The 26681-nt window shown below is 42.5% G+C and overlaps 1 protein-coding gene and 1 long non-coding RNA gene across 2 annotated transcripts in view; both read right to left on the bottom strand.

Moving 5' to 3' along the window:
• Positions 1 to 4889: 4889 nt before the first annotated feature.
• On the bottom strand, positions 4890 to 6931 carry LOC310763584. The gene is made up of 2 exons (XR_014548679.1): positions 6689 to 6931; positions 4890 to 6650 (listed from the first exon to the last, which is right to left on the bottom strand). It is a non-coding gene; the product is annotated as an uncharacterized lncRNA (long non-coding RNA).
• A 1033-nt stretch (positions 6932 to 7964) lies between these two features.
• CRACR2A (calcium release activated channel regulator 2A) overlaps positions 7965 to 26681 on the bottom strand; it is a 43892-nt gene continuing 25175 nt past the window's right edge. The window contains exons 9-19 of the mRNA XM_083615625.1: positions 26030 to 26217; positions 24300 to 24371; positions 23867 to 23912; positions 21547 to 21635; positions 20851 to 21178; positions 16461 to 16593; positions 15444 to 15525; positions 14583 to 14697; positions 12378 to 12479; positions 10157 to 10233; positions 7965 to 8527 (exon numbers count right to left, since the gene is read on the bottom strand). Of these exons, the coding sequence (XP_083471751.1) occupies positions 8437 to 8527; positions 10157 to 10233; positions 12378 to 12479; positions 14583 to 14697; positions 15444 to 15525; positions 16461 to 16593; positions 20851 to 21178; positions 21547 to 21635; positions 23867 to 23912; positions 24300 to 24371; positions 26030 to 26217 (1323 nt within the window). The 3' untranslated portion in view covers positions 7965 to 8436. The remainder of the gene's footprint in view (positions 8528 to 10156; positions 10234 to 12377; positions 12480 to 14582; positions 14698 to 15443; positions 15526 to 16460; positions 16594 to 20850; positions 21179 to 21546; positions 21636 to 23866; positions 23913 to 24299; positions 24372 to 26029; positions 26218 to 26681) is intronic.

Here is a 26681-nt window from a genome sequence, read left to right on the forward strand (position 1 = left end):
GCTGTGTATCGAGGAGAAAAATTGTTTCCACTTCTGCCTCCAGGTGAAATCCTACAGCCTTTTGGTTCTGATATTTTGAAATATGTACAGTGGGGGTTAATTTATGTCAAGAGTGGTTTTTAATATTTTCCTTTTATAAACCACAAGGGTGTTGGTGGGGGCCAGGATGTTACTAATCCTGCCCTCTACGTCAGGGTGTAAAGGCAGCTCATTGCTACACAGAATGTGACTGTCTTCTGCTGTGTCTCTTAAGCTGAAAGCTCCTTGGCTGGCTGGTGAATGATCAACAGCCACCCCACTGAGTTAAAGCAACAGGAGCCGTTCCTTAGCAACCAACTAGCTGCATTGCCTTGTGACTAATGGCATGTTTGTCCATAGTAGCATGGAAAGTGAAGTTGCGGCTGCAGTTTCCTGAACAGATCATTTAGAGACGGACTGGATTTCGACTCACTGAAATAACATTGCTTAGCATTGATGTCTTCAAAGGTGTAAATCCTGTAAGGTAGATCAGTTTTGTTCTTGCCCCGTATTTCAGCTGGTGCTAGAGAGTTGCATGCTAAAGGTCACCCAGGGAGTAGGTGAGCTGAGTTTCAAACTGGAGACTAATATGTAGCTTAAAATCCATGAATATTTGCTCTCGGACACTAGCTCTCAGCCTTAGTTCCTTAGATTATGTGTCTATCATAATCTCATTAGATTATGCGTCTAATGAGATCTATGACACAACATCCTCTCTTAGATAACAAGAAATACAGTAATAGTTATTTTTTTAAACAAATTGAAAAACCAGAACAACCCTCAATAGGATTGTAGGCATCAAATTGTTTCAGCTGTTTAGAACAGAATAAACAAAATACCTGCATAATTACCGTATTTTTTGCTCCATAAGACTCACTTTTTCCCTCCTGAAAAGTAAGAGGAAATGTGTGTGCGTCTTACGGAGCGAATGCAGGCTGCGCAGCTATCCCAGAAGCCAGAACAGCAAGAGGGATTGCTGCTTTCACTGCGCAGCGATCCCTCTTGCTGTTCTGGCTTCTGAGATTCAGAATATTTTTTTTATCTTGTTTCCCTCCTCCAAAAACTAGGTGCGTCTTGTGGTCTGGTGCGTCTTATAGAGCGAAAAATACGGTAACTGATGGACTTCATTACTGCAAGATGTGACAATGGATGCAACAAAAGACTTGTCACATCTTGTGCACGAAAGCAACAAAATTCATGCAGGATTGGTCTGTCACTGGCTACAATAACCGAATGGAAACTATACATACAGAAGCAATGTCTCTGATGCTGAAACAAAGAGATGAACAAGGCCGCGACTTTTACTTGCTGTTCATGAGCTCCCAGAGACATCTTGATGGGCCACTGTTGGAAAAAGGTTGCAGAAATAGACTAGGTTAGCTCGACTCTTGAATAGCGCAGGGAATAACTGTGTGCGACAGGAACCTTATTACTATAAGCTTTAAAGAAACCGTATCAAACTGAACTCGCCTTAGCAGATCTTTATAATTAATAGAGGATATATTGTTACTTTTATTTAATTATACAAATGTGGCTGGTTTTATACTCGGTCTAACCTTGATGGTGTTGGTAAAAAAACAAGTACAGGTATCTTCTGGCAGCAGTTAGAAGGTGACTCGGTTGAAAAAGATAAAAGCTGGTTCTTCCCACCACTAAATAAATAGGTGGATCGTTTTAAGCCTTTAAATAACAGAACAATTTGATATCCACTACATGCAATGTTTTTTGTTTCTGAAGCGAAGGAAGAGATATACACGAAGGTTGTAAACTCATAAACTGTGTGAACAAAAGAGGGTGAGGTTTTGACTGGCTAAGTGGATTAAAGGTAGACCAGTTTCAAAAATAGTAGCAGCAGTCTGGTCAAAGGACCTACAGACAATAAGATTACTTCCTGGCTCATTAGCTGCCGAGAGATTCAAGAGAGAGTGCACTGGCCTAAAACATCAATTTATGGCTGTCATACTTAAGGGCTGCCACTCTCACATTTTTACGCTCTTAAGTGCACAAGCAGCAGAACCACAAGTCAAATTTGAAAACATCGTCTGCTAGAATCTGTAGCCCTTATTTCCATGCAAATGCATTTTATGTCCAAGGTCTTTGTGATGTTATTCATAATGGTGATTTAAAATACATTGGTTGACTTGGAAATGGGAGAATCAGGATATCAAGTCCTTCCTAGTTTCACCAGATATATTTCCACATTCAGCACTAGACAAACCAGATTCAGAGGATTCACATCCATACATCAAAATACATCATCTGGAAGCTGAATAAATGAAGACTTCACATTGCAGTCTTTACATTTTAGTGTATTTTTGGTCTCTGTGGAAGTCGCCCAGAGTGGCTGGGGAAACCCAGCCAGATGGGCGGGGTACAAATAATAAATTATTATTATATTATTATTTACCTTTTTCCATATCAGGCTGCATAATAACCAGGAAAGTGCCTCTCTCTATTTTCAGACTTGAGAGGCCTGATAGGAACTGACATAGACAGAAACAAACTTCCGTAGAACCAATGAAATAGCAATATTTGTTTTCTCTGTAGTTGTTTGTGAGAATAGATGTGCGGGTCAGAAAAACGGAAAAATTTCTCAAAATGTGAAAAACTCGTAAGGGGGGGGGGGGGAGTAATTAAAGCACCAAACACAAAAAATTGTGACCAGGAAAAACAAGAATTCCAAAAAAGTTTAAAACACCCCAAATACTGACACATGTCGGGGGGGGGGGTCCAAAAAAATGTGGGAAATGGTCTGGAGAATCAAAGATTCCAAAAAATGTCAAAAAGAAAGAAAGAAAATAGCAACCTGCCAATCTGGAAAAACAAGAACTCAAAAAACTCTGAAAAACACAATAAATAATGCTCCCAAAATGAAAAATTACAAAAAGAGAGAGTGAAAAATAGTCAGGAGAATAAAAAATTATCCGACATAGCAAAAAAATTGTGACCTGCCTGTAAGAAAAGCCAAAAATTCAGGAAAAAAATGTGAAAATGAGTCAGGGGAAATTGAAATTCCAAAAATTGTGAAAAGCGCCAAAACAACAACAATCTGGCAAAATAAAACTGACTGGTTGGTGGTCCCAGAGAGCATCCACCTAAGAATTCAAATGCGAAATTGCTGATCTGCTAACAAAAATATGTAACGTGTTCCTGTGATCGGCTTCTGTATTATATCTGATAGCTATCTGATAGTATCTGATAGCTGGAACTTGGCCAAGGTAACACAATTATTTTAGGGAGTGATACAGGGGATCCTGGAAATTACAGGCTAGTTAGCTTAATATAGGGGTAAAGGTAAAGGGACCTCTGACCATTAGGTCCAATCGTGACCGACTCTGGGGTTGCGGCGCTCATCTCGCTTTATTGGCCGAGGGAGCTGGCGTACAGCTTCCAGGTCATGTGGCCAGCATGACTAAGCTGCTTCCGGCAAACCAGAGCAGCGCACGGAAATGCCGTTTACCTTCCGCCGTTTACCTTACCTATTTGTACCTACCGAACAACGGGAGCTCACCCTGTTGCGGGGATTGAAACCGCCGACCTTCTGATCAGCAAGTTCTAGGCTCTGCGGTTTAACCCACAGCACCACCCGCGTCCCTAATACAGGGGTAGTCAACCTTTTTATACCTACCACCCACTAATGCATCTTTCTTGATGGTGAAATTTTCTTACCGCCTACCAGTGCTCGATGGAAGGAGGATTCAGCTTGTGCCGTAGAACCCCCTACCGCCCACCTAGAATCCTGAAACAGTGGGCGATAGGGACCAGGTTGATAACCCCTGGCTTAATATCTGTTTCAGAAAAAGCACTGCCAGATAAAATAGCCAAGCATATTGAGCAAGCCTTGCTGACATGGAACCGGTCAAGAATACGTCCTGTCTCACTAACATATTTGAGAGTCAACAAGCCTGAAGATGGAGGCAGCTTTCATGGTATTCTTGGACTTCCAAAAAGATTTTGACAAAGTGTAAAGCTTAGTGCAGTGCTACCTCTGGTTACGTACTTAATTCGTTCTGGAGGTCTGTTCTTAACCTGAAACTGTTCTTAACCTGAAGCAGCACTTTAGCTAATGGGGCCTCCTGCTGCCACAGCACGATTTCTGTTCTCATCCTGAAGCAAAGTTCGTAACTCGAGGTACTATTTCTGGGTTATCAGAGTCTGTAACTTGAAGCGTCTGTAACCCGAGGTACCACTGTAGTTATGGAATAAGAGGAGAGGTCCTCCTGTGGAGGAGGAAGTGGTTATGTAACAAGCAGATGGAGTGTAAGAACCTAGCATCTCTTTGGCTTTCCTACTTTAAAGGTAAAGGGTAAAGGGACCCCTGACCATTAAGTCCAGTCACGGACGACTCTGAGGTTGCAGCGCTCATCTTGCTTTACTGGCCAAGGGAGCCGGTGTACAGCTTCTGGGTCATGTGGCCAACATGAATAAGCCGCTTCTGGCAAACCAGAGCAGCGCACGGAAACGCCGTTTACCTCCCCGCCGGAGCGGTACCTATTTATCTACTTGCACTTTGACATGCTTTCGAACTGCTAGGTGGGCAGGAGCTGGGACTGAACAACGGGAGCTCACCCCGTCGTGGGGATGAGGGTCAAAAGAAGAAACCATCAATGTGTATATGACATGAAATTCAGTCAATCTCATTTTCTGAGCGCCTATCAGTTTTTCTTTCTTCATACTTGTCATCATGTTTATCATGGACTTCTAAAAGCCTGGATTTCTCTACCATTTCATATTGGTTTGGTGTAGGAACTGTAATGATCTGAGACTGTACATGGTATTATACAAAAGTATTCCTACTACACAGAAATCATTTGGGGAGAGTAAATATATGAACACAGTGTGCTAAACATGTTATTCATCATCATAAAATATTTGATAATTTAAAATGTTTATTTTTTTAAAGAAAAATATAAAAAAAACCTTTGGAAGAAAACAGGAAAAAATCTTATTTGTCTTTCTGAGCCTTGGATTACAGCCACAATTGTTAAAGTGAATCAAACTAATACAGAAACAGCCTTGATCTTTTTATAGCAGTTAGGCAAATAGAGAAAAACAGAGGTGATTGAATTACATTATTTAAAATAATTACAAAAACTAAATAAAATGGAACAAATAAATCAATATATTTTTAACAAAACATACTCATTTCTTTTTGTCTCAATATTCATATAAATACAATAAATATAATTATGAACAACTTTCCAATGAATTTATTAAGCAATGTTTAAAACTCTTCTTTCATTTCAGCAGTTAAAAGTTTTATTTCCCAAATGAATCTCACTTCAGAATATTGTAAATCAAACAACAAATGATCAACTAATAAAATGGGAAAGGTTTCTATTTATCTGGAATAATCACAAAGCAATTAAATCTTGGGGGGGGGTCTCTCACCAAAGAGTAAAAGGTAAAGGACCCCTGACAGTTAAGTCCAGTTGCAAACGAGTTTGGGGTTGTGGCGCTCATCTGCAGACCGTTTTTCTGGGTCACGTGGCCAGCATAACTAAGCCGCTTCTGGTGAAAACAGAGTAGGGCATGGAAATGCCATTTACCTTCCCGCTGGAGTGGTACCTATTTATCTACTTGCACTTTGACGTGCTTTCGAACTGCTAGGTTGGCAGAAGCTGGGACCGAACAACGGGAGTTCACCCCTCGCGGGGATTCGAACTGCCAACCTTCTGATCGGCAAGCCCTAGGCTCTGGTTTTTACACCACAGCGCCATCCAAATCTGGACATTTGCATCCAGGAATTCTCTTTTCTATATACCTATTTTCCCCCTTACCACTTGGGTGGCCATATGTCCAGACTCTCCTGGACATAGCCGGCAATCAGCTGTCAGAAGCAGTGTCTGGGCAGAAATTGCTTAAATGTCTGGGGAAATCTGGACATAGGCAACCCCTGTCGGCTGTGTCGTTTTTCCATTCAAATAGCTCAAAAACTTCAATTTTTTATTGGAGATTGTGCAAAGAAAATAAACCAACAACTTTGGGCTATTCACTTGACCAAACCCTACTTGCCACCAACATGAATGATGTGGCTGTGAAGGCGCACGGCTCACTTGGCACTTCCTCCCCCTCTGGAGTAAATCCTATCCAGTACTACTACTACTACTACTACTAATAATAATAATAATTTATTATTTATACTCTGCCCATCTGGCTGAGTTTCCCCAGCCACTCTGGGCGGCTTCTGATCAAGTGTTAAAAACAATACAGCATTAAATATTCAAAACTTCCCTAAACAGGGCTGCCTTCGGATGTCTTTTAAAAAGAAGATAGCTGCTTATTTCCTTCACATCTGAAGGGAGGGCATTCCACAGGGTGGGCGCCACTACCGAGAAGGCCCTCTGTCTGTTTCCCTGTAGCTTCACTTCTCTCAGTCAGGGAACCGCCAGAAGGCCCTTGGAGCTGGATCTCTGGGCTGAACGATGGGGGTGGAGACGCTCCTTCAGGTATACAGGACCGAGGCCGCTTAGAGCTTTAAAGGTCAGCACCGACACTTTGAATTGTGCTCGGAAACGTACTGGGAGGCAGTGCAGATCTCTCAGGACCGGTGTTATGTGGTCCTGGCGGCCGCTCCCAGTCACCAGTCTAGCTGGCGCACTGTTTGCTACCAGCTTGGCTGCTGCATGCAGCTGCCTGGGCTGCTGGGGAACTTGGAGGCTGCCAATACACATGGAAGCAAGGAGAGGGAGCAAAGCTTTTGCACTTTGAAAGACTATGGAGAGAGGAGAGGGCATTGTGCCTGGTGTGCTAGCAACTGAGTCAGGCACTCCAACTCAGAAGTAAGCCACAATGAGAGAAAAGGGACTTTCTGCCTGGGAAATCCATCCGGGGAGGAGAGAAAGTTGCACCTGGAATTCAGCAGCAGCAACAACAACAATGAAATTGGTTCGAATCCCCGCGACGGGGTGAGCTCCCGTTGCTCGGTCCCTGCTCCTGCCAACCTAGCAGTTCGAAAGCGCATCAAAGTGCAAGTAGATAAATAGGTAACCGCTCCGGTGGGAAGGTAAACAGTGTTTCTGTGTGCTGCTCTGGTTCGCCAGAAGCAGCTTAGTCATGCTGGCCTCATGACCCGGAAGCTGTCCCTCGGCCAATAAAGCGAGATGAGCGCCGCAACCCCAGAGTTGTTTGCGACTGGACCTAATGGTCAGGGGTCCCTTTACCTTTAAGTGTGTGGGGTATGGAAGCAGGGAAAACCATGATGTAGCAAACGAATGTTTTATGGCACAACTGAATGCATTTTTTATTAATTTTAAAAAACGCTTTTTCATGTTAATATTGATTAGGCAAAAAAAGCTGGCTTTACCTCCAGTTAAGGGAAACAGGCAGTGGCAAGGCAGATTTTAAGACTGTGAGGATGAGCCCTGAAGTTATCAATGTCAAACTCCATCCCAGGAAGAGGAGGAAGCAGGAGAATAAGTACCAGAAACCAGCAGGAAGTTGTAGGAGAAATGGGTTTTCGAAAGGAAGCCCTCGCCAACAGAAGGGGGGCGTCACCTGGGATAATTTACAGCCCAGCAGAAACCAAATACCCGTTAGCATAATCCAGTATGCTAGTGTTCCTCAGATGCTTTCTTATGATTTGTTGGCGAATGCTTCTGACTGTACTGTGCGGCAGATGTGGTATTCTATGCAAAGGGGAAAAGACTAAGTTTACTTATTAACAGGAAAAAATGGACATAGGGCCTATCCACACTTACCCTTTTTAAAAAGGATTGATGTTTTTATTATGTTTTCAGATGTGTTGTAAGCTGCCCAGAGTGGCTGGGCGGTGTATAAATAATAGAATTTATTATTATTATTATTATTATTATTATTATTATTATTATTATTATTATTGAATCTATCCCATAAGGAGATAGTTCCTTTGTCCTCTCTTGGAGCATCTTAGGCTAAAGAGATGCTTCTTCTTCGAGTAATGGAGTCAGAGAGAGAGATGGCTGTCTTGTTTTGTTACCTGTACAGGTAAGGTCACGCCCACCTCTGGTCACATGTAGAGGAAGTTTGCCCCAGCCCAGGAGGAAACAGGAAGTTCCGACTGGCTGGTCCAGACATCCCCTTTTTATGTCCACTCTAGGAATGTTGTATTTGACTGCTCTGTGTTTCACACCCCACAATTATTACCCTTCATCCACTGTTTCCTTAAAAGGTCTGTGTCTGAGCGGGGGTTGTTGTTTTTGTCCCAGAGCTTTCCTTGCGAAAAGCTGCTCTTTAGAACTCAAACAGAGGAAACATCAATCTGAAGAAAACCTGAATTGATATTTGCTCAGAATGAGCACCAAAGAGAAGGTTTTCATACGGAAAGCTCCAAGGCTAAAAAACCCCCATCCCAGTGCTTGGCCACAGTCCTTTTAAGTGCAGAACAGTGGCTAGAAAGAGCAGGGCAAAAGTTAAGTGTGTATAAGCCATAAACGTCCCCTACTGCTTGGTACAACAAGTCTTCTTCTTGGAGGCTTGATGTAGCTGAATAGTCTTTTCCTTCACCTTTTCTTCTTGTTCTTTTAAAACCCTACAGAAAGAAACATGAATGTGAATATTATGTTCTGTTAACCAACTGGGTTAATAGCCATTGATAGATCTAACCAGTGGTGTAGCATGGATTGCTAGCACCCGGGGTTGCACAGAGGGTGGGTGGGTGGAAACTGGACATAGTATGCATGCCCAATGGCATCCACATTACCCAGCAGATCACAGCCACAGAGGTGGGAAAAGAAGAGTTGCCCAGTTGTCTGGAGAGGTCATTTCCTGGTTTGCATGGTGAAGCTGTTTGAAGTGGAAGTGTGCAGCTGTATAGAGTGTGATAGGAATTTTGAGGTTTTAGGTATTTGTTAAATGTTCATAAGTGTACCAACCAAGCACGTACATAGATCAGCACAGGAAGACTGACCTGGAACCATTTTGATTCCCAAACTGAGCAAATGTTTTCTCTGCAAGGTCAAAGGAAAATGGAAAAGCCTCCCCATTGTCTTTTCCTTCACAAATCCTGTCTTAAGGGTATGTCTGTCTTTGAAGAAGTGTGCATGCACACGAAAGCTCATACCAAGAACTAACTTAGTTGGTCTTTAAGGTGCTACTGGAAGGAAAAAATTTTTTGTTTTGTTTTGAATAGAGTGTGAGCCTGTGACATGGCCCAGGAACTATGTATTTATCACTACAAAAGACTGGCCAGGCTCCCCAGGCAATCCAATCAAATAACCTGCCAGACAGGAGATAAACAAAGACAGGAGAAAAACAACATTCAAATTTCTGTTTCAGACCGCCTTTTCTGTGATGTAGGTATGATGTATCTGGGGGGTGGTCTTAGGTTACACCCCTTCTGTGATGTATGTATGATGATTCTGGGAGTGGTCTTGATCTACAGGGTGACAATTTCAAAAGTCCATATAAGGCCTTGTGCGCCATTGTTCTGGGTTCCTCCTCCTTTCCTGCGGGTGAGGGGAGCACCCTGTTGCAACAGATCAATAAAGATCAGGCTTACTAGCTGCTTTGCTTCTCAAAATTCTCTGGTTCGCCTCTGGTATTTTCTCCTACCAATAGGGAACCTATGTAAGGACTCTATATGGGCTCTTGGATACCCCATAAGGGAAAAAGGACAGATTTTTGTTTACAACAATAGGCGGCAGCACCAGGTGGTCGAATTTTTTTGTCTCAACTATTTTGCACCCTGGGGCAACTGGCCTTACAACCCGCCCCATTACACCTCTGGATCTACCTTCGACAAATTATCCTTTAAAACTAAGCTAGGCTACTTACATGCCAAGAACCCTTTTCAAAGTGACAATGAAACACAGTTAAGATAATGAAATATCTTGAAGAGCTACACCGACACTCATAACCATTTGCCACAGATCACCAAAGAATCATTCTGATATACAATTCCAAATAGAAGCTACACCAATGTTCACTTTCCCAACTCATGCTGAATGCTCCTTTTCCCATTTCAAATCTTATTCGTGTACTTGGTATACAATTCTCCTACTGATGGTGGCATAATAGTTTTCTTCACTGAGTTCCTGGTATGAGAAGCAACACCCACACCAGGACCACTCAAACATCATGAACACACTCGTTCACTGGAACCCATTTATAAAACTTGATGGACCCTCGTTTGCAAAGCATCCTTAACACTTTTCCTTACCTGGCCAAGTGTCGGACAGACTTGTTTATGCCATCACCTGACAGAGCACTGCATTCATAGAAGATTAAATTGTAATCCTATAATAGAAAAGAAAAAAAAATCATTGCTCACATCATTTAGCAACAAGCACCCTTGGGGACTAAATCTAAATTTATACATATATCTCAAGAATCTCATTCCACTGTAAAAGCATCCGCTGTCCCCTAAAATATATTTGTATTTATGTAACAGCCACTATGACTTCCTTTATTGCTGCATTGTGGCGGTTAGATTTTTTAAAATATAATTTTGCCACTGTAGTCATGTATTGCGTTGAGACAATCACTTTTCATAATGAGATGATACACACCGATAGTTACATAATTTAAGGCCTGGATTTGCTGGAAGAGATTTACATATGGCCCTTTTGAAGGCTATCTAAATACCCCGACATTTCCTTTGGGTTTAGGAGCAGGGAGAGCTCCTTCTGACACATTGATCAATAATACACCATTGGTACATGGGTACCTTGGTTCTCAAACGCCTTGGTTCCCAAACGCCAAAAACCAAGAAGTTAAGTGTTCCAGTTTTCAAACTTTTTTTGAAGTCGAACGTCCGATGCAGCTGTCAGCTATTGTTTCCAGGGCGCCTGCACCAATCAGAAGCTGCACCTTGGTTTTCAAACATTTCAGAAGTCAAATGGACTTCCAGAACAGATTAAGTTTGGCGCTTTTGTTTTAGCTATTTATTTTCCGTTTTTGTGGCTTTTTCAGTTAATTTGTTTTTGTGACTGTGTGAAACCCAGTTCAGCTACTGATTGATTGTGTGATTGCAGAAATTGATAAAAGCAATAATAAAATAAAATAATAAATAATAATAAAACAATAAAACAATAACTATTATTAGTGCAGATAAGAAAAAAAATGTAATTTTAATTTTTATCATCTACAACACTGTCTTATTTATTTTATAGTACAGTATTGATTGTTGCTTTCATTTTATGGCTCAATTGTCTCTTTAGATAGTAAAATTGATGTTAAATTGCTGTTTTCGGAGTTGTTTTTAAAAGTCTGGAACAGATTAATCCGTTTTTTATTACTTTCTATGGGAAAGCATGCCTTGGTTTTGGAACGCTTTGGTTTTGGAACAACTTCCAGAACGGATTAAGTTTGAGAACCAAGATACCACTATATAGGCTTCAAACCAGAATCACCCTTGTCCTGAGTGTTATTTTATATTTTTGACTGCTAAGCTTACTCCGGTGAGGTTCATTGTCTAAAGCTCTTTGGAAGTCCAAGTACACATTGTCAACCAGATTACCTCTATCTGCTTGTTGACACTCTCAAAGAATTCTGATAAGTTTGTAAGATCTACCGGGTTTTCAAGTTGGTTCTGCTTCAGTTGGGCTCATTCTTCGACGTGCTTAAAAGTAGTGCACGGCTTAATTTTGGTAGTATCCAGCTTTATATACTATGAGAGAGCTGTGACTTTCAGCTTTAAACCAAGGTGGAAGATGCAACTGCTGGTGCCAGGGATGAGGAGAAGTACCATATTTTTTGCTCTATAAGACTCACTTTTTCCCTCCTAAAAAGTAAGGGGAAATGTGTGTGCATCTTATGGAGCGAATACAGGCTGTGCAGCTATCACAGAAGCCAGAACAGCAAGAGGGATTGCTGCTTTCACTGCGCAGCGATCCCTCTTGCTGTTCTGGCTTCTGAGATTCAGAATATTTTTTCTCTTGTTTTCCTCCTCCAAAAACTAGGTGCGTCTTGTGGTCTGGTGCGTCTTATAGAGCAAAAAATATGGTATTTTACTCCTCTTCTCTAGGGCCACAGGGCAAATTTGCAGCTGCCCATAGACTCCCATCCATCTATAGTGCCTTCTCGTCAAAAGGAAATCTGTTCTTGTACCCAGGATCACGAAATCGATGTACTCAAAGAAAGCTGCTCCCTCATGAAGAGGATAAGTAAACCAGCTCTAATTGAAACAGGCAATTCAGACGGATTTTTTCTTGAAACTTGATCATCACATTGTGAAAGCAAGCCCTTCCTCAGTCGTAATGAGATAGCTTCAAAGGCCTCAGCTTAATGAGATATACAAAATCAAATATTTGACTTCATGCCACAGATGGGTAATATTCGTTGACCTTGTTATCACAGAAGTTGTTCCCAAGAGGAACATGGAGTTTTGTTAAATGTACATTACTGGTTGTTTTTAGAACTGTATGTTCTTCATACTGTACCTTGGCTAAATGCTCTCCTAATCCCTTGGGGATTTCCCGTTCTTTTTCATTATCTGTTTTGTTCCCAAGCAAGAGGACAGGAATATTCTCCCCTGCTGCTTCCTAGAAGATAACGAACAGCAGTTAAAATACAGGGTCTCTCCTGAAAGCACTGAAAGCTCATAGCCAGCACTGCAAGCAGACACAAAAATACGTACACCCGACATTCCAGATATACCGGTACATTGTGGTTATAATATTCCGTTACAGATTATAAATGCCTAATTAATTTGTTAATAATATGCCTTTTGCTATTGTTGTTCTGTTTAGCTTATGTTTTAGTTGCTGTTTTGTTAATGGTGTTTTACAGATTGCTTTATTGACGGTTTGTAAATTATTTTGTATGATTTATGCTGTATTTGTGATGTTCTAATATGCTATTGTGATTTATTGTTTTTAAGCCACTTTGAAAGCTGGACCATAAAGAAGGCTGATTGCCGAAGAATTGATGCTTTTGAATGATGGTGCTGGAGGAGACTCTTGAGAGTCCCATGGACTGCAAGAAGATCAAACCTCTCCATTCTGAAGGAAACCAGCCCTGAGTGCTCACTGGAAGGACAAATCGTGAAGCTGAGGCTCCAATATTTTGGCCACCTCATGAGAAGAGAAGACTCCCTGGAAAAGACCCTGATGTTGGGAAAGATAGAGGGCACAAGGAGAAGGGGATGGCAGAGGACGAGATGGTTGGATAGTGTTCTGGATGCTACCAGCATGAGTTTGACCAAACTGCGGGAGGCAGTGGAAGACAGGAGTGCCTGGTGTGCTCTGGTCCATGGGGTCACGGAGAGTCGGACACGACTAAACGACTAAACAACAACAACAACAAGCCACTTTGAGAGTAATTTTAGTGAAAAGTGGCATAGTGATACAATTAATCAACCACATCCATATTTTAACTACGTACACATTAGTGGTTTTGAACAAACGGCTGCGTTTCCAGTGCTTTTCTTATGTTGCTGTTCACACCAGAGAAGTGTGTGTAGATGACCCCCACGCTGAACTCCAAATTACTGATGCTGTCATGCACACGCCCAAGAGCTGCCTGAATTGTACGCATCTCTGCTTAACCATGGCTTCTGTTTTCTAACTGAATGTAAGCTTGTTTGAGGGAAAGCACACCAAACAGCAGAATTTCTCAAGAAGAGACAAGATAACCTTGGATTGTGGCTAATGTCCTGTTTCAAACACAAGCAGTAGAAGTGTGCAGGAGCCAGGGTAAAGGTAAAAGGTAAAGGACCCCTGGACCGTAGCTGTCAACCGTCCCTTATTTGGTGGGAAAGTCCCTTATCCCAGTGCTGTGTCCCGCTGCTGTCCCTTATTGATGATGTCCCTTAAATTTCCCAGGTTTCAAAGGAAGCAGCTCCTCTCCCTCCCTCCCTGCCGGCCAGGGAGGAGGGAGGCTCCAACTGTGTTGCTTGGCTGCGTTGCTCACCCAATAAGGAGTCTAAGAACGACTGGGGGGGTGGAGCTTGCATGCTTTGTGCCGATCAAATCGGCCGCGTTGCCTGGGGACTTGCCTTTGCTCAGCGCTTCCCAATGGAGAGGTGACGGTGGTTTTCCTTGCTGCATCCCCTTTGCCAGGTTGCTGTGCTGTGGGAATCACCGCTTGAGGCTTCGTTTGGCTGCTGGCTGGACTTTCTGCCTTTGGCTTGGAGGGGCTCAGAAGTTGAACATACCTGTGCTGGGGAAATCCCTTATTTTGGCTGCTGATCCCTTATTTTTGAGGCTGCTGGTCCTTTATTTTCAAATCTGTAAGTTGACAGCTATGCCCTGGACGGTTAAGTCCAGTCAAAGGCGACTATGGGGTTGTGGCGCTCATCTCGCTTTCAAGCCGAGGGAGCCGACGTTTGTCCGCAGACAGCTTTCCGGGTCCTGTGGCCAGCATGACTAAACCACTTCTGGCGCAATGGGACACCGTGACGGAAGCCAGAGCGCACAGAAACACTGTTTACCTTCCTGTTGCAGCGGTACCTATTTATTTGCTTGCACTGGCGTGCTTTCAAGCTGCTAGGACAGACCAATGGGAGCTCACCCCATTGTGGGGATTCAAACCGCCATCCTTCTGACTGGCAAGCCCAAGAGGCTCAGTGGTTTAGATCACAGCGCCACCCGCATCCCTGGAGCCGGGGAAAGCACTAGTGTGCTCATACTCTCAGTCCTTCTTACCTCAATGCTCACTAACCATTGCTTCACAGCTGTGAATGACTCTTTTGCTGTTATGTCATACATCACAACCACGCCGTCAGCTTTTCGAAAGAACTGCTTGGTGATGCTGCGGTACCTGCAAATCAGTTCTCTTTATGAATCTTCTGTCATTAGCACCAAAAGCATACAGCAGATAAAGCCAACAGAACAACAAGCCTAGAAAACAGATGATCTGACCATACAGTGGTACCTTGGGTTACATACGCTTCAGGTTACATACGCTTCAGGTTACAGACTCCGCTAACCCAGAAATAGTGCTTCAGGTTAAGAACTTTGCTTCAGGATAAGAACAGAAATCGTGCTCTGGTGGTGTGGCGGCAGCGGGAGGCCCCATTAGCTAAAGTGGTGCTTCAGGTTAAGAACAGTTTCAGGTTAAGAATGGACCTCCGGAACAAATTAAGTACTTAACCCGAGGTACCACTGTATAGGGTGACCCCAAGGTTGCAGGATATGACCGCAATTCACAGCAGGGCATAGCATATATTCCGTTTCTCACCCCTGGCATAAGGGTTATTGGATTGCTACAGGTAGAAACCACCAGGAAGCAGATAGGCGAGAGTTTTAACTCCTTTAACTGAGGCATCCCCAAACTTGGCCCTCCAGCTGTTTAGGAACTACAATTCCCATCATCCCTGACCACTGGTCGTGTTAGCTAGGGATGTACATTTTATTTTATTTTATTGCTATGGTTAGTGGCTGATGCAAATAAAGATTCTTCAACTGCCCCCACCTTAGCCTTCCAGGAGACCCCTATGCCTGGCTCAAATAAATAAAGGGCAGCCCTGCCAGTGTTGCAGCAGGACATTAAGGGCATTTCCTCACCTTTCTTGCCCAGCAGTGTCCCAGAACTGCAGCAGTACTTGGTGGTTATCCACTGGCACCATTTTTACACTGTAATCCACACCTGTAAAGGAACACAGCTTAGATTATCTCCAGGTGTGTGTGTGGGGGGGGGGACAGGACCTACAGCCTGCAGGCCAGTCTTGAACCACAAGGGAATCCAATTTGCCTTGCCAGGTTGCTTCCCTCAAACCACACCCACCTTTCCATCAGTTGACGTCATTAAAGGTATAATTCAGGGGTCAGCAAACTTTTTCAGCAGGGGGCTGGTCCACTGTCCCTCAGACCTTGTGGGGGGCCGGACTATATTTTTTTGGGGGGAATGAATGAATTCCTAACCCAGAGATGCATTTTATATAAAAGGACACATTCTACTCATGTAAAAACACCAGGCAGGCCCCACAAATAACCCAAAGATGCATTTTAAATAAAAGAACACATTCTACTCATGTAAAAACACGCTGATTCCCGGACCATCCATGGGCCGGATTGAGAAGGCGATTGGGCTGGATCTGACCCCCGGGCCTTAGGTTGCCTACCTGTTATGTACTGAAGTTCTCAGATAGTTATGCAAATGAAGGATCGAAAGTGACGTTCAGTGATTGGATAGTTTGTATGCAAATGAAGGATCGAAAGTGACGTTCAGTGATTGGATAGTTTTAGAAAGCTGCTACAGTTACGTTGTACTGGAGCTCTATATAAGCAGGCTGACTGAGCTCTTCAGTTCAGTTCTGTTCTGGCCTTTAAATAAACAAGAGCTGTTTGAAGAATCGCTGTGTCGTCTGATATGTTCGCCCACAACTTAACACTACCCATGGTATAATTAGAAACAATTCCAAAGAATAAGAGAAATGAGACACATCTTTTAAAAAGCCAGTGTTTAGCGAGGACTGAAAATACAAGGACACGTATAAACCATGGAAATAAGTGTGGGTCACCAAGTCTGGATATGTATGACAAATGTGATTTGTGTGTTCTTTTTTCCTTTAACTTACTTACCGACTGTAGCAGCAGTGCCTGGGAAAAAATGGTCTTCGCAAAAACGCCTTAAAAAGGAAGTCTTCCCCACACTTGAATTGCCTACGATGACAATCTTGAATAAACCATTTGGAGCAAAGCACCCTTGTTCATCCTTCAAACAAACAAGTGCAAATTGTTCAGTAAGCTGCACTGCACCTACTGCTAAATCATTTTGCTTTTTGAGGTGCGGAGATATTTAGAAATGAAATATCTATTTATTTAATACATTTATATCCATTCTTCAGTACTATGGGCTGGACCCAGAATAAATAAGGTAAATTTTGGTTCCACTTACATCAATTGATAGCAATAGCTTTTCTAATTGATTTCAGTCACAACCAAGGGCAACTAACGTAAGTCTGATAGTATTTCAAAGTTGGCTTATATAATTCAAATAAACAATAATAAAAAACCCAACACGCTGCACTCATTGCAAGAGACTCATGACATCAAAAGATAAAAACAATACAGTCTTCTTGTAGGCAGCTGAAAGCTTATCTCCTCATCTTGTAAGAAAGCTGGCCAGTGAGATAAATTTTAATCCCTGTGTTAGAGAGTTTTATAATTTGCTCTTTTCAAGCCAGCTACATTACAGAAATCAACTAAATAATAAAAATCAAAAAGCTTAAGGAAAAAATTAGAAAAACCTAAAATAGAACAAAGCCTTAACGGGATGCCGGCTACAAACCTTGTTTCACTGAACTATTCAGTTTCCTCAGGAGGGAATAGAAAAATCATAAACTTTAAATGACCAAAATTCAAACAAGGGTAGAAACCCAAAAATTCTGACATAATCCAAAAATTCTGACATATTATAATTAGGTTTTTCTAATTTTTTCCTTAAGCTTTTTGATTTTTATTATTTAGTTGATTTCCACAAGATAATATTTATAGTCGATTAGTTCTCGTGTCAGGGATTTTCACTGTATTTCATTTGTTTTGTGTAATTTCTCAGTTCTGTGACTGTCTTTTTTCTATTAGCTACATTACAGAAGGCAGAGCGTTGAGGAGTGAATCTGTCTCCTACTGTTCTTCATATCCCAGTAAAGAGCCCTCTAGCTCAACAGCTACAATCAGGGGTGCCCAAACTTTTTTCAAAGAGGGCCAGATTTGATGAGGTGAACATGCGTGATGGCTGACCAAAGTTGTTGACCTAAAGCTGACCAAAGTTGTTGACCTAAAGCAAGAGATAGACTGCCACAGGGACCGAATTAGTCCCTTGGAACGGTCTTTGGAAATGCCTGAAGCAGCCCCACTCCCCATTTGGGATTCCTCGGTCCATATTTCACTATGTGCACTGGAGGCAAAATGCAAGCACATACAGAAGGTGGAAAAAGCAACGAGGGGATCACCTATCTTGCACCTGGTCCTCACCAACAGGCAGTGGCGTAGCGTGGGTTGTCAGCACCCGGCGCAAGGCAAGTAATTTGCGCCCCCTAACCCGTGGATTTGCGCCCCCTAACCCTAACCCCCAGATGTTGCGCCCGGTGCGGCCGGCCCCCCCCTGCACCCCCACGCTACGCCACTGCCAACAGGGAGGAACTGATCGACAAAGTGGAACTAATCAGAAACTTGGGAGGAAGCAATCACGCCCCCCTGGGTTTCAAGAAACAGAGGCAAGGGAAAGGTCTTTTTAAAGGGAGAGGTCCACACCTATGTGTTTGAAGGTGCTTCGTTATTATTCTATAATGTTAGAAATTGTGCTCTTTGATTTTCAAAAACATTTAATAATAATAATAATAATAATAATAATAATAATAATAATAATTTACACTCTGGGCGGCTTCCAACAAAACACTAAAATACAATAATCTATTAAACATTAAAAGCTTCCCTAAACAGGGCTGCCTTCAGATGTCTTCTAAAAGTTTGGCAGTTATTTTTCTCTTTGACATCTGGTGAAAGGGTGTTCCACAGGGCGGGCGCCACTACCGAGAAGGCCCTCTGCCTGGTTCCCTGTAACTTGGCTTCTCGCAGCGAGGGAACTGCCAGAAGGCCCTTGGCGCTGGACCTCAGTGTCCGGGCAGAACGATGGAGGTGGAGATGCTCCTTCAGGTATACAGGGCCGAGGCTGTTTTAATGAAGACTCCTGAGTTTAGCAGAGATGAGATAAGAGGGCAGGCCAACGATGGACCAGAAAGTGGCTGAAGAACAGTGAGCAGGAATAAACGCACAGTTCTCACGCTGAACCAACTCTTTTTAACTTGTTCTTAAATGAGTGGGAGCTAGGGATGAGCAGTGAGGTGGCTAAGTTTGCTGGTGACACCAAATTGTTCAGAGTGGTAAGACAAAAGAATAATAATAAAGTGAAGCACATTGGAACAATAAATCAATCTTAAATTCACGTGTACATTCATGAGGTCTGAATTAACAGCGACTGACTAGGAGCCATACAGGATAGCTCAATGAAAACATCACGCCAATGTGCGGTGGTTGTGAAAAGGGTGAATTCCCTACTTGGGATCATTAAGAAAGGGATTGAAAATTTTAAACCCATTATAATGCCATTAAACAAATAAACACGTGAAAAACTAGGTACAGTTCTGTTGCCACGCTTTGCAGGATACTGAAGTTTCAGAAAAGGGCAACGGAAATTATCTTGCGGTGGAACAGCTGCCTATGAGGAATGGTAAACATATTCAGGCCTTTATAATTTAGAAAAAAGGACACGATAGAAGTGTATGAAATCATGCATGGTGCAGAGAAAACGGATAGATGAAACTTTCAGTCCAATAGAACTCAGAGCCATCCAGTGAAGTTGAATATTGGGAGATTTGGGGTACACAAAAAGAAGTATTTGTTCACACAGTGCAGAGGTAAACTATGGAATTTGATTCCAGAAAAAGTTATGATGGCCAATCACCAGGATAGCTTTAAAGGAGGATTAGACAAAACTAACCCAAACTGCCACTGCTATGCCTCCGGCTACAATTGTGCAGCAGCTCTGTTGTCTAATACATGTCCTAATACAGTACTCAACATGGTGCCCCCCAGATCTTTTGGACTACAGTTCCCATAATCCACAAGTGTTGGTCAGATTAGCTGGGGCTGAGAGGAATGCCCCAGACAAGGAGAAAGCACCACACTGGCTCTCCCTGCTGTATCCTCAATACACACTCACTATGATTTTTTTTGCTGTTGACACAGCTCAAATAGGCTTAATTGTGGGAAAAGTGGGATAGATATAAAACATATGTTCAAAAATACAGTAAAGGTTCGCTATCTATGCTAGCATTTGATTGACGTTGGAGTGAGACTGAGTTGAGAAATAAGGCTATGAGCACATATTGATATAGGAATGTATTAGATAAAATGTAAAGAAATATGCAATACTGTAATAAGAGTACATTCATTTTTAAAAAAGGAATATACAACAGGATAGACAGGAAGTCTAGTGTGTTGGTATGTATATGATTTTTTGGGGGGAATTGTTTTTGTTTTTTCTCCTTGTTCTTTCTTTTTTTTGTTTCATTTTCTTTCTAGATATATAAAATTTGTATATCATTTTTGTATACATGTTGGAAATTATATTATAGTAAGTCCTGTAATGCAATATGATAACATTTACTGATGTAATATAAGAATGTTAACAAATAAATAAAATGCAAATTCAAAACAAAAACAAAAACAATAAAACAAATAGAAACTCCAACAGGTGCAGAATGCTGCAGCCAGGCTCCTGACGGGGTCCCTGCCATGGGAGCATATTCACCCAGTGCTTTTCCAGCTGCATTGGCTCCCAGTGGAGTACAGGGTCAGATTTAAGGTGCTGGTTTTGACCTTTAAAGCCCTTCACGGCCTAGGACCCTCGTACCTACGGGACCGCCTCTCCCGGTATGCCCCACGGAAAGCCTCAAGGTCCATAAATAGCAACACCCTAGTGGTCCCGGGCCCTAAGGAAGTTAGATTAGCCTCAACCAGAGCCAGGGCCTTTTCAGCACTGGCTCCTGCCTGGTGGAACGCTCTGCCTCATGAGACCAGGGCCCTGCAGGATCTGATTTCTTTCCGCAGGGCCTGTAAGACAGAGTTGTTCCCCCTGGCCTTTGGCTTAGAGCCAATTTGATTCCCTCCCCCTCTTTCTTTTTCCCTTTTCCTCCTGTGTTGAGGCTGCATTTTAATATTTTAATGTTTCAATATTTTAATTGTTGTATTTTAATCTTCTTTTTAAGTTGTATTCACTCAACTTGTTTTTATTATTGCTTGTTAGCTGCCCTGAGCCCGACCGTGGCTGGGGAGGGTGGGGTATAAATAAAAATTATTATTATTATTACTATTATTATTATTATTAATGTAATGCACACAGCAGAGATAGCCATAAATTAGCCAAAATCCACCTCCAAAATAAAAGCAATGCGGTTTTGTTTCTTACATTTGCTAGTGTTTCTTTTCCTACTGGTTGCCCCCTGGGAAAGGAAGGTGTTTGTTCAGATGGTGATTCTGTTTGGATCTCATTCATTTCCAGTTCTGGCAAGTTAGTTTCATCTTCTTCAGACCATTTGGTTAGCGTCCTCTCTCCCGGTCTATTTAGAAGCTGGGGCAGGTGATCTTCTTCAATTGATATTAGTCTTTGTAGAGGCCTTCTTTGAGTCACTCCCTCACCAGCAGCAGAATCAGAATCAAATGAAAGATACCCGTTCAAACCAGTGGAATTTCTTCTCCTTTCAGTGTTAAATGTGTCGTCGTCTTCTGAAGACTGGCTAGAAAAAGCATTACCAAACATAACGTATTTTAAACTCTCTATACCACATCTCTGTATCATTTAAACTCTCTGTGTCACATCTCTATATCACGTTGGATGCCTGTACAAATTTAATTCAGAACTTTGAATTTGAAATTTGGGTTCATATTTTGAATATGTTTTGAATATGAACCCTATCTGAACAGGACAGCAAAGAAATATAAAAGCAATCTATATTTCTGTATGGAGAAAAACTATATAGATGTAGGAAATAAATAGTTCAATAAAGAACTATTTCTTGCACTCATTTGAATAGTATCTAACTACAGTACATTTTGCACCCTACGTTAAGAATAAATGTGCGCAATAGCAAAACTAAAATCTTACCTTTTTGGCAAAGCCTTTTTCTCCATATATTTGCCGATGATCGAGCCTGATCTCTCTTTCCACCTTGCAGTTGGAACATTCTTACATTTCTGTAGAAATATTATAGAAACTGCCTCAAAATGAGTTACATAAAATGGCAGACTCAACACTATTTTCAGAGCTGTATACTCCTGTGAAGGGACGCGGGTGGTGCTGTGGGTTAAACCACAGAGCCTAGGACTTGCCGATCAGAAGGTCAGCGGTTTGAATCCCTGCGACGCGGTGAGCTCCCGTTGCTCGGTCCCTGCTCCTGCCAACCTAGCAGTTCAAAAGCCCAGTGCAAGTAGATAGATAGGTACCACTCAGGCGGGAAGGTAAACGGCATTTCCGTGCGCTGCTCTGGTTTGCCAGAAGCGGCTTAGTCATGCTGGCCACATGACCGGGAAGCTGTCTGCGGACAAACGCCGGCTCCCTCGGCCTATAGAGAGAGATGAGCGCGCAACCCCAGAGTCGTCCGCAACTGGACCTAATGGCCAGGGGTCCCTTTACCTTTTTATACTCCTATGAAGGTGTCATTTAAACAGTGCATGAGGAGGGGTGGAACTGTACAAGCATCCTACTGTGCTCCTGTGGGACAGCCATTCATTTCAATGGCACTTGCACATGAGAACTTTCCATAAATTGTGTTCTGGATCTACATCAGCAAGGAAACTTCCCTGTCTCTTGGTCCACCCCTTAGCTAGTTGACAAAAGATCTTCTGTTAGGGCTAGATTTGGGGGCAAATGTTCTTGGATGTACCCTAGAAAGGCCTGGGGATATCAACCTTTGGAATATCTGGGCGCCAAGAGGAAATAGAAACGGCATTTCAACCACATAAGCATTAAAGGCACCAAGATGAGAATGGGTGCAGGGAAGGAGGTGAAAACAGAAAACCAAAAGTGGGATTGGGAATAATCAGAAAAACAAATATGCACCAGAAGCGTTTTTACTTGGTATTATAGGTCAGGACATTAATAGGCAAGATGTTAAATTGTTTTTATATGCAACAACTGCGGCAAGAGTATTGTTAGCCCAGAAATGGAAACAAGAAGAAATTCCGACGAAAGAAGAATGGTAGACGAAATTAATGGACTATGCAGAATTGGACAAAACAACAGTAAGGATTCGAAACCTGCAGGACCAGAGATTGACAGAAGATTGGAAGAAGTATATGAATTATTTGAAGAGCAACTGTAATCAACAAATTACGCTAGTAGGACTACAAGAAGTTTTGTAAGGAGAAATATACGAAGTGTTACAAAGTAGAAAAAGATAGAGATATTGGTTATGAGTTTGAAATGTAATAGGGAAGATAAGAAATGAATACTGAGAGATTAGAATGGAGAATTTTCAGACAGGATTGATGGAAGTCAAAAATTTGAATAAGATGTAAAAGTATGTTTAATTACTGTTGAAAATGATATGTTAAAAAAACTAATAAAAATTATATATATATATAAAAGAAAAACAAATATGCAAGGATCTTTGGAAGAGAGGAGCTTGTGCCCAAATTGTTGCCTCCAGCAGATTGACAATACACCAATGTCCCAAATCATCTGAAAGTACAGTTGTTTTCTATGTCTAAGACCATGTTTTTTTATTAAAAAATAATGTTTAAAATTGGGGGGCATCTTATACATGGATAGTGCAGAGGGGGGATGGGCGATTGGTTGCAGCTTCGAGCAGGAGATTGTCAGTGGTGATTGGTGGCTGTGGCAAGGGCTGCTGTCGATTGGCTGCTGTGGCAGCAATTGGGCGGTTGGTTGGTGGCTTCAACGACGCGTGCGATTGGCAGCGTCGGTCAGGTGGGTGATCGATTTTTGGCAATCAAAAAAGGCTCAACAACTCTGGGCAATCTCCCCCCATTTTCTTAATTTAGAGTCCCCAAAAATAGGGATCGTCTTATACACAGGGGCGTGTTATACACGGAAAAATACGGTATTGTATTTGGTTTTTGATGATGTTGTTAGCACTTGTGGTAAAAGTGGGTGCAAATAAGTTGACAATGATGGATGTGCACATTTGTGAATCAGTAACACAGGAAGTCGCCATCTACAAAGTCTGGCAACTGGTCCATCTGGCTCAGAACAGACAGGCAACAACTTGCCAGGGATTCTTGCAGGAAACTGTCCTAGCCCCACTTGCAAATGTCGGGATTTGAATTTGGGACCTTCTGCATGCACAGAAGGTGCTCTTCCACTTAACTACAGAGGTGTGTTGCCACAATATAGTTAAGAATCTGTCAAGGCTAAGAAAAAAACACCCGTTTTATGAGAAGGTAGTCTGGGGCAGCCCACTCACCTGTAAACATTCGTCGTGTTCATCTCTCAGATATTTGTTCCTTTCTCTGCAGTGGTGGGGCACGAAAAGAAAGGAAAACAACATATAACTTACAACATATCCTCCAACTTTGCCCGCTTATCAGTGGGGGAGTCCAGTGTGTTAAGAAATTGATATGGTATTGTGGTAAGAAAGCTGAGAGGATTTTAAACCAAACCTTATTACAGGGGAATCCCAGCTTACACGGTGATTCTCTTCTGCAGGATGTACACAAGTCCAGTCCAGTTTGCCCCGCCCTGCTCCACCCCCTTTCAGCGCTGAGAATGGCATGCATGTCAGCAGTCATACCCATGCTGATTGCATGTGAGTGGGGAGTTGCCTGTATTGAGGTTTTATAATATTTGCTCTGGTTCCCGCTGCTGGCAAGGGTGGAAGCCGCACCTTATTTTCTTACCTTAAAAAGTCCAGCTGCTTAAGAAGCCCTGACTTCTCCCTCTGTAGCATTTCTGTCACTCTGTAAACCTCGCTGAAGGAGACAAATAAAAATCATCACAATAAAACCTAATAATAACAACCATTCTTAGAGAACTGGGATCTGTGTTCTGTGTTGGGGGTTTTGTAACAATAACCGGCAACCTTAGGGACGCAGGTGGTGCTGTGGTCTAAACCACTGAGCCTTGGGCTTGCTGATCAAAAGGTAGGCAGTTCGAATCCCCGCAGTGGGTTGAGCTCCTGTTGCTTGGTCCCAGCTCCTGCCAACCTAGCAGTCTGAAAGCACGCCAAAAAGTGCAAGTAGATTAATAGGTACCACTCTGGCAGGAAGGTAAACGGCATTTCCGTGCACTGCTTTGGTGTCGGTGTTCCGTTGCGCCAGAAGCAGCTTAGTCATGCTGGCCACATGACGCGGAAAAACTGTCTGCGGAGCAGACAAACACCGGCTCCTTCGGCCTGTAAAGTGAGATGATCACTGCAACCCCAGAGTCGTTCGTGACTTGACTTAACTGCCAGGGGTCCCTTTACCTTTAACCAGCAACCTTAATACAGTGAACGCTCGGGTTGTGAATGTGATCTGTGTGGGATGCACGTTCGCAACTTGCAGCGGCGCGTCTGCGCACACGCGGGTTGCAATTTGGCACTTCTGCGCATGTGCAAAGAGCGATATAGCACATCTGTGTGCGACTGCCGAAACCCAGAAGTAACCTGTTCTGGTACTTCCAGGTTTTGGCGGATCTGTAACCCAAAAAAACGCAACCTGAAGTGTCTGTAACCCGAGGTACGGCTGTAATTCCTTTTTTAAAAAATGCATACTTAACTATATTGGCTTCTTTTAAATAATTTGAGACAAACACCATAGAATTGCAGAGTTGCAAGGGACCCCCGGGGTCATTATTTCTCTCAACATTCTTGTACAGTTCAGAATGCGTCTGTTTCTCTTACTTTCAACTCCAGGTACTAGACACAAATGTCTGCTTGCCCAGATTGGAGAACTGAGCCCAAACTAACAAAATGAATTACGTACATCAGGGACAAATTAGGTTCTACACTTATGTCGGGAATAACCAGCTGTACAAATATAAGATGGGGGACATCTGACTTGCTGGGTGTGAAAAGGATCTAGGGGTTTGAGTAGATCACAAGCTTAACATGAATCAATAGTGCGATGCAGCACCCAAAAAAAAGGGTGATGCTATTCTAGGCTACATCAACAGAAGTAGAGTGTCCTAATCAAGGGGAGTAATTGTCCCACTCTATTCTGCCTTGGTCAGACCACACCTAGAATCCTGTGTCCAGTTCTGTGTGCCACAATGTAAGAAGGAGATTGGCAAGCTGGAATGTGTGCAGAGGAGGGTGACCAAGATGATCAAAGTTCTGGAAACCAAGCCTTATGGGGAACAGTTGAGGGAGTTGGGTTTGTTTAACTGAGAGGAAGCATGGTAGTCATCTTCAAATATCTAAAGGGCTGTCCCATGGAGCAAGCCTGTGTTCTGCTGCTCTGGAGGGCAGGACCTGAACCAATAGCTTCAAGTTACATTGTGTAAATAATGTATATAAAGCAGATATTGTGGGGGAACTTCCATTCCTCCTCACCGCCATGAGCTGAATAAAGAGCATGAAATCCACTCTCGACTCCGAGTATATTTCAGACACATTCAGCTATACATTCCAGTTCTGGGAATCACTCACATTTCCTTTTCTTCCTGCAGTTTTTTGGCCTCATCCTGGAGCATCTGCAAGTGCTGCTGAGCAATGAGGAGCTCCTGGGATGTTCTCTCCAGTTCTTCCAGCAGCCCCTTGTTTGTAAGCTTCAACTTGGTATTTTCTACTTTGGTCTCCTGCTTGTCATTGTGCAGCTCTTTAAATTGTCCCTCTAACTGGGTGGGAAAGAAAAAAACAACAACAAATGTATTTTAAAAGTCAATCAAGTTCATTTTTTAATTGAATGGATTGGGAACAGCAACCATCGTGCTATTAAATTTGTTTATGTGTGTGTATGCAAATTATTTCTTAAAGAAATGGGAGTGCCTGATCACCTCATCTGTCTCCTGAGAAATCTCTATGTGGGACAAGAAGCTACAGTTAGAACTGGATATGGAACAACTGATTGGTTCAAAATTGGGAAAGGAGTACGACAAGGCTGTATATTGTCTCCCTGCTTATTTAACTTATATGCAGAATTCATCATGCGAAAGGCTGGGCTGGATGAATCCCAAACCGGAATTAAGATTGCTGGAAGAAATATCAACAACCTCAGATATGCAGATGACACAACCTTGATGGCAGAAAGTGAGGAGGAATTAAAGAACCTTTTAATGAGGGTGAAAGAAGAGAACGCAAA

This window comes from Podarcis filfolensis (assembly GCF_964270895.1).
Source record: "Podarcis filfolensis genome assembly, chromosome: 5".
Lineage (NCBI taxonomy): Eukaryota > Metazoa > Chordata > Lepidosauria > Squamata > Lacertidae > Podarcis > Podarcis filfolensis.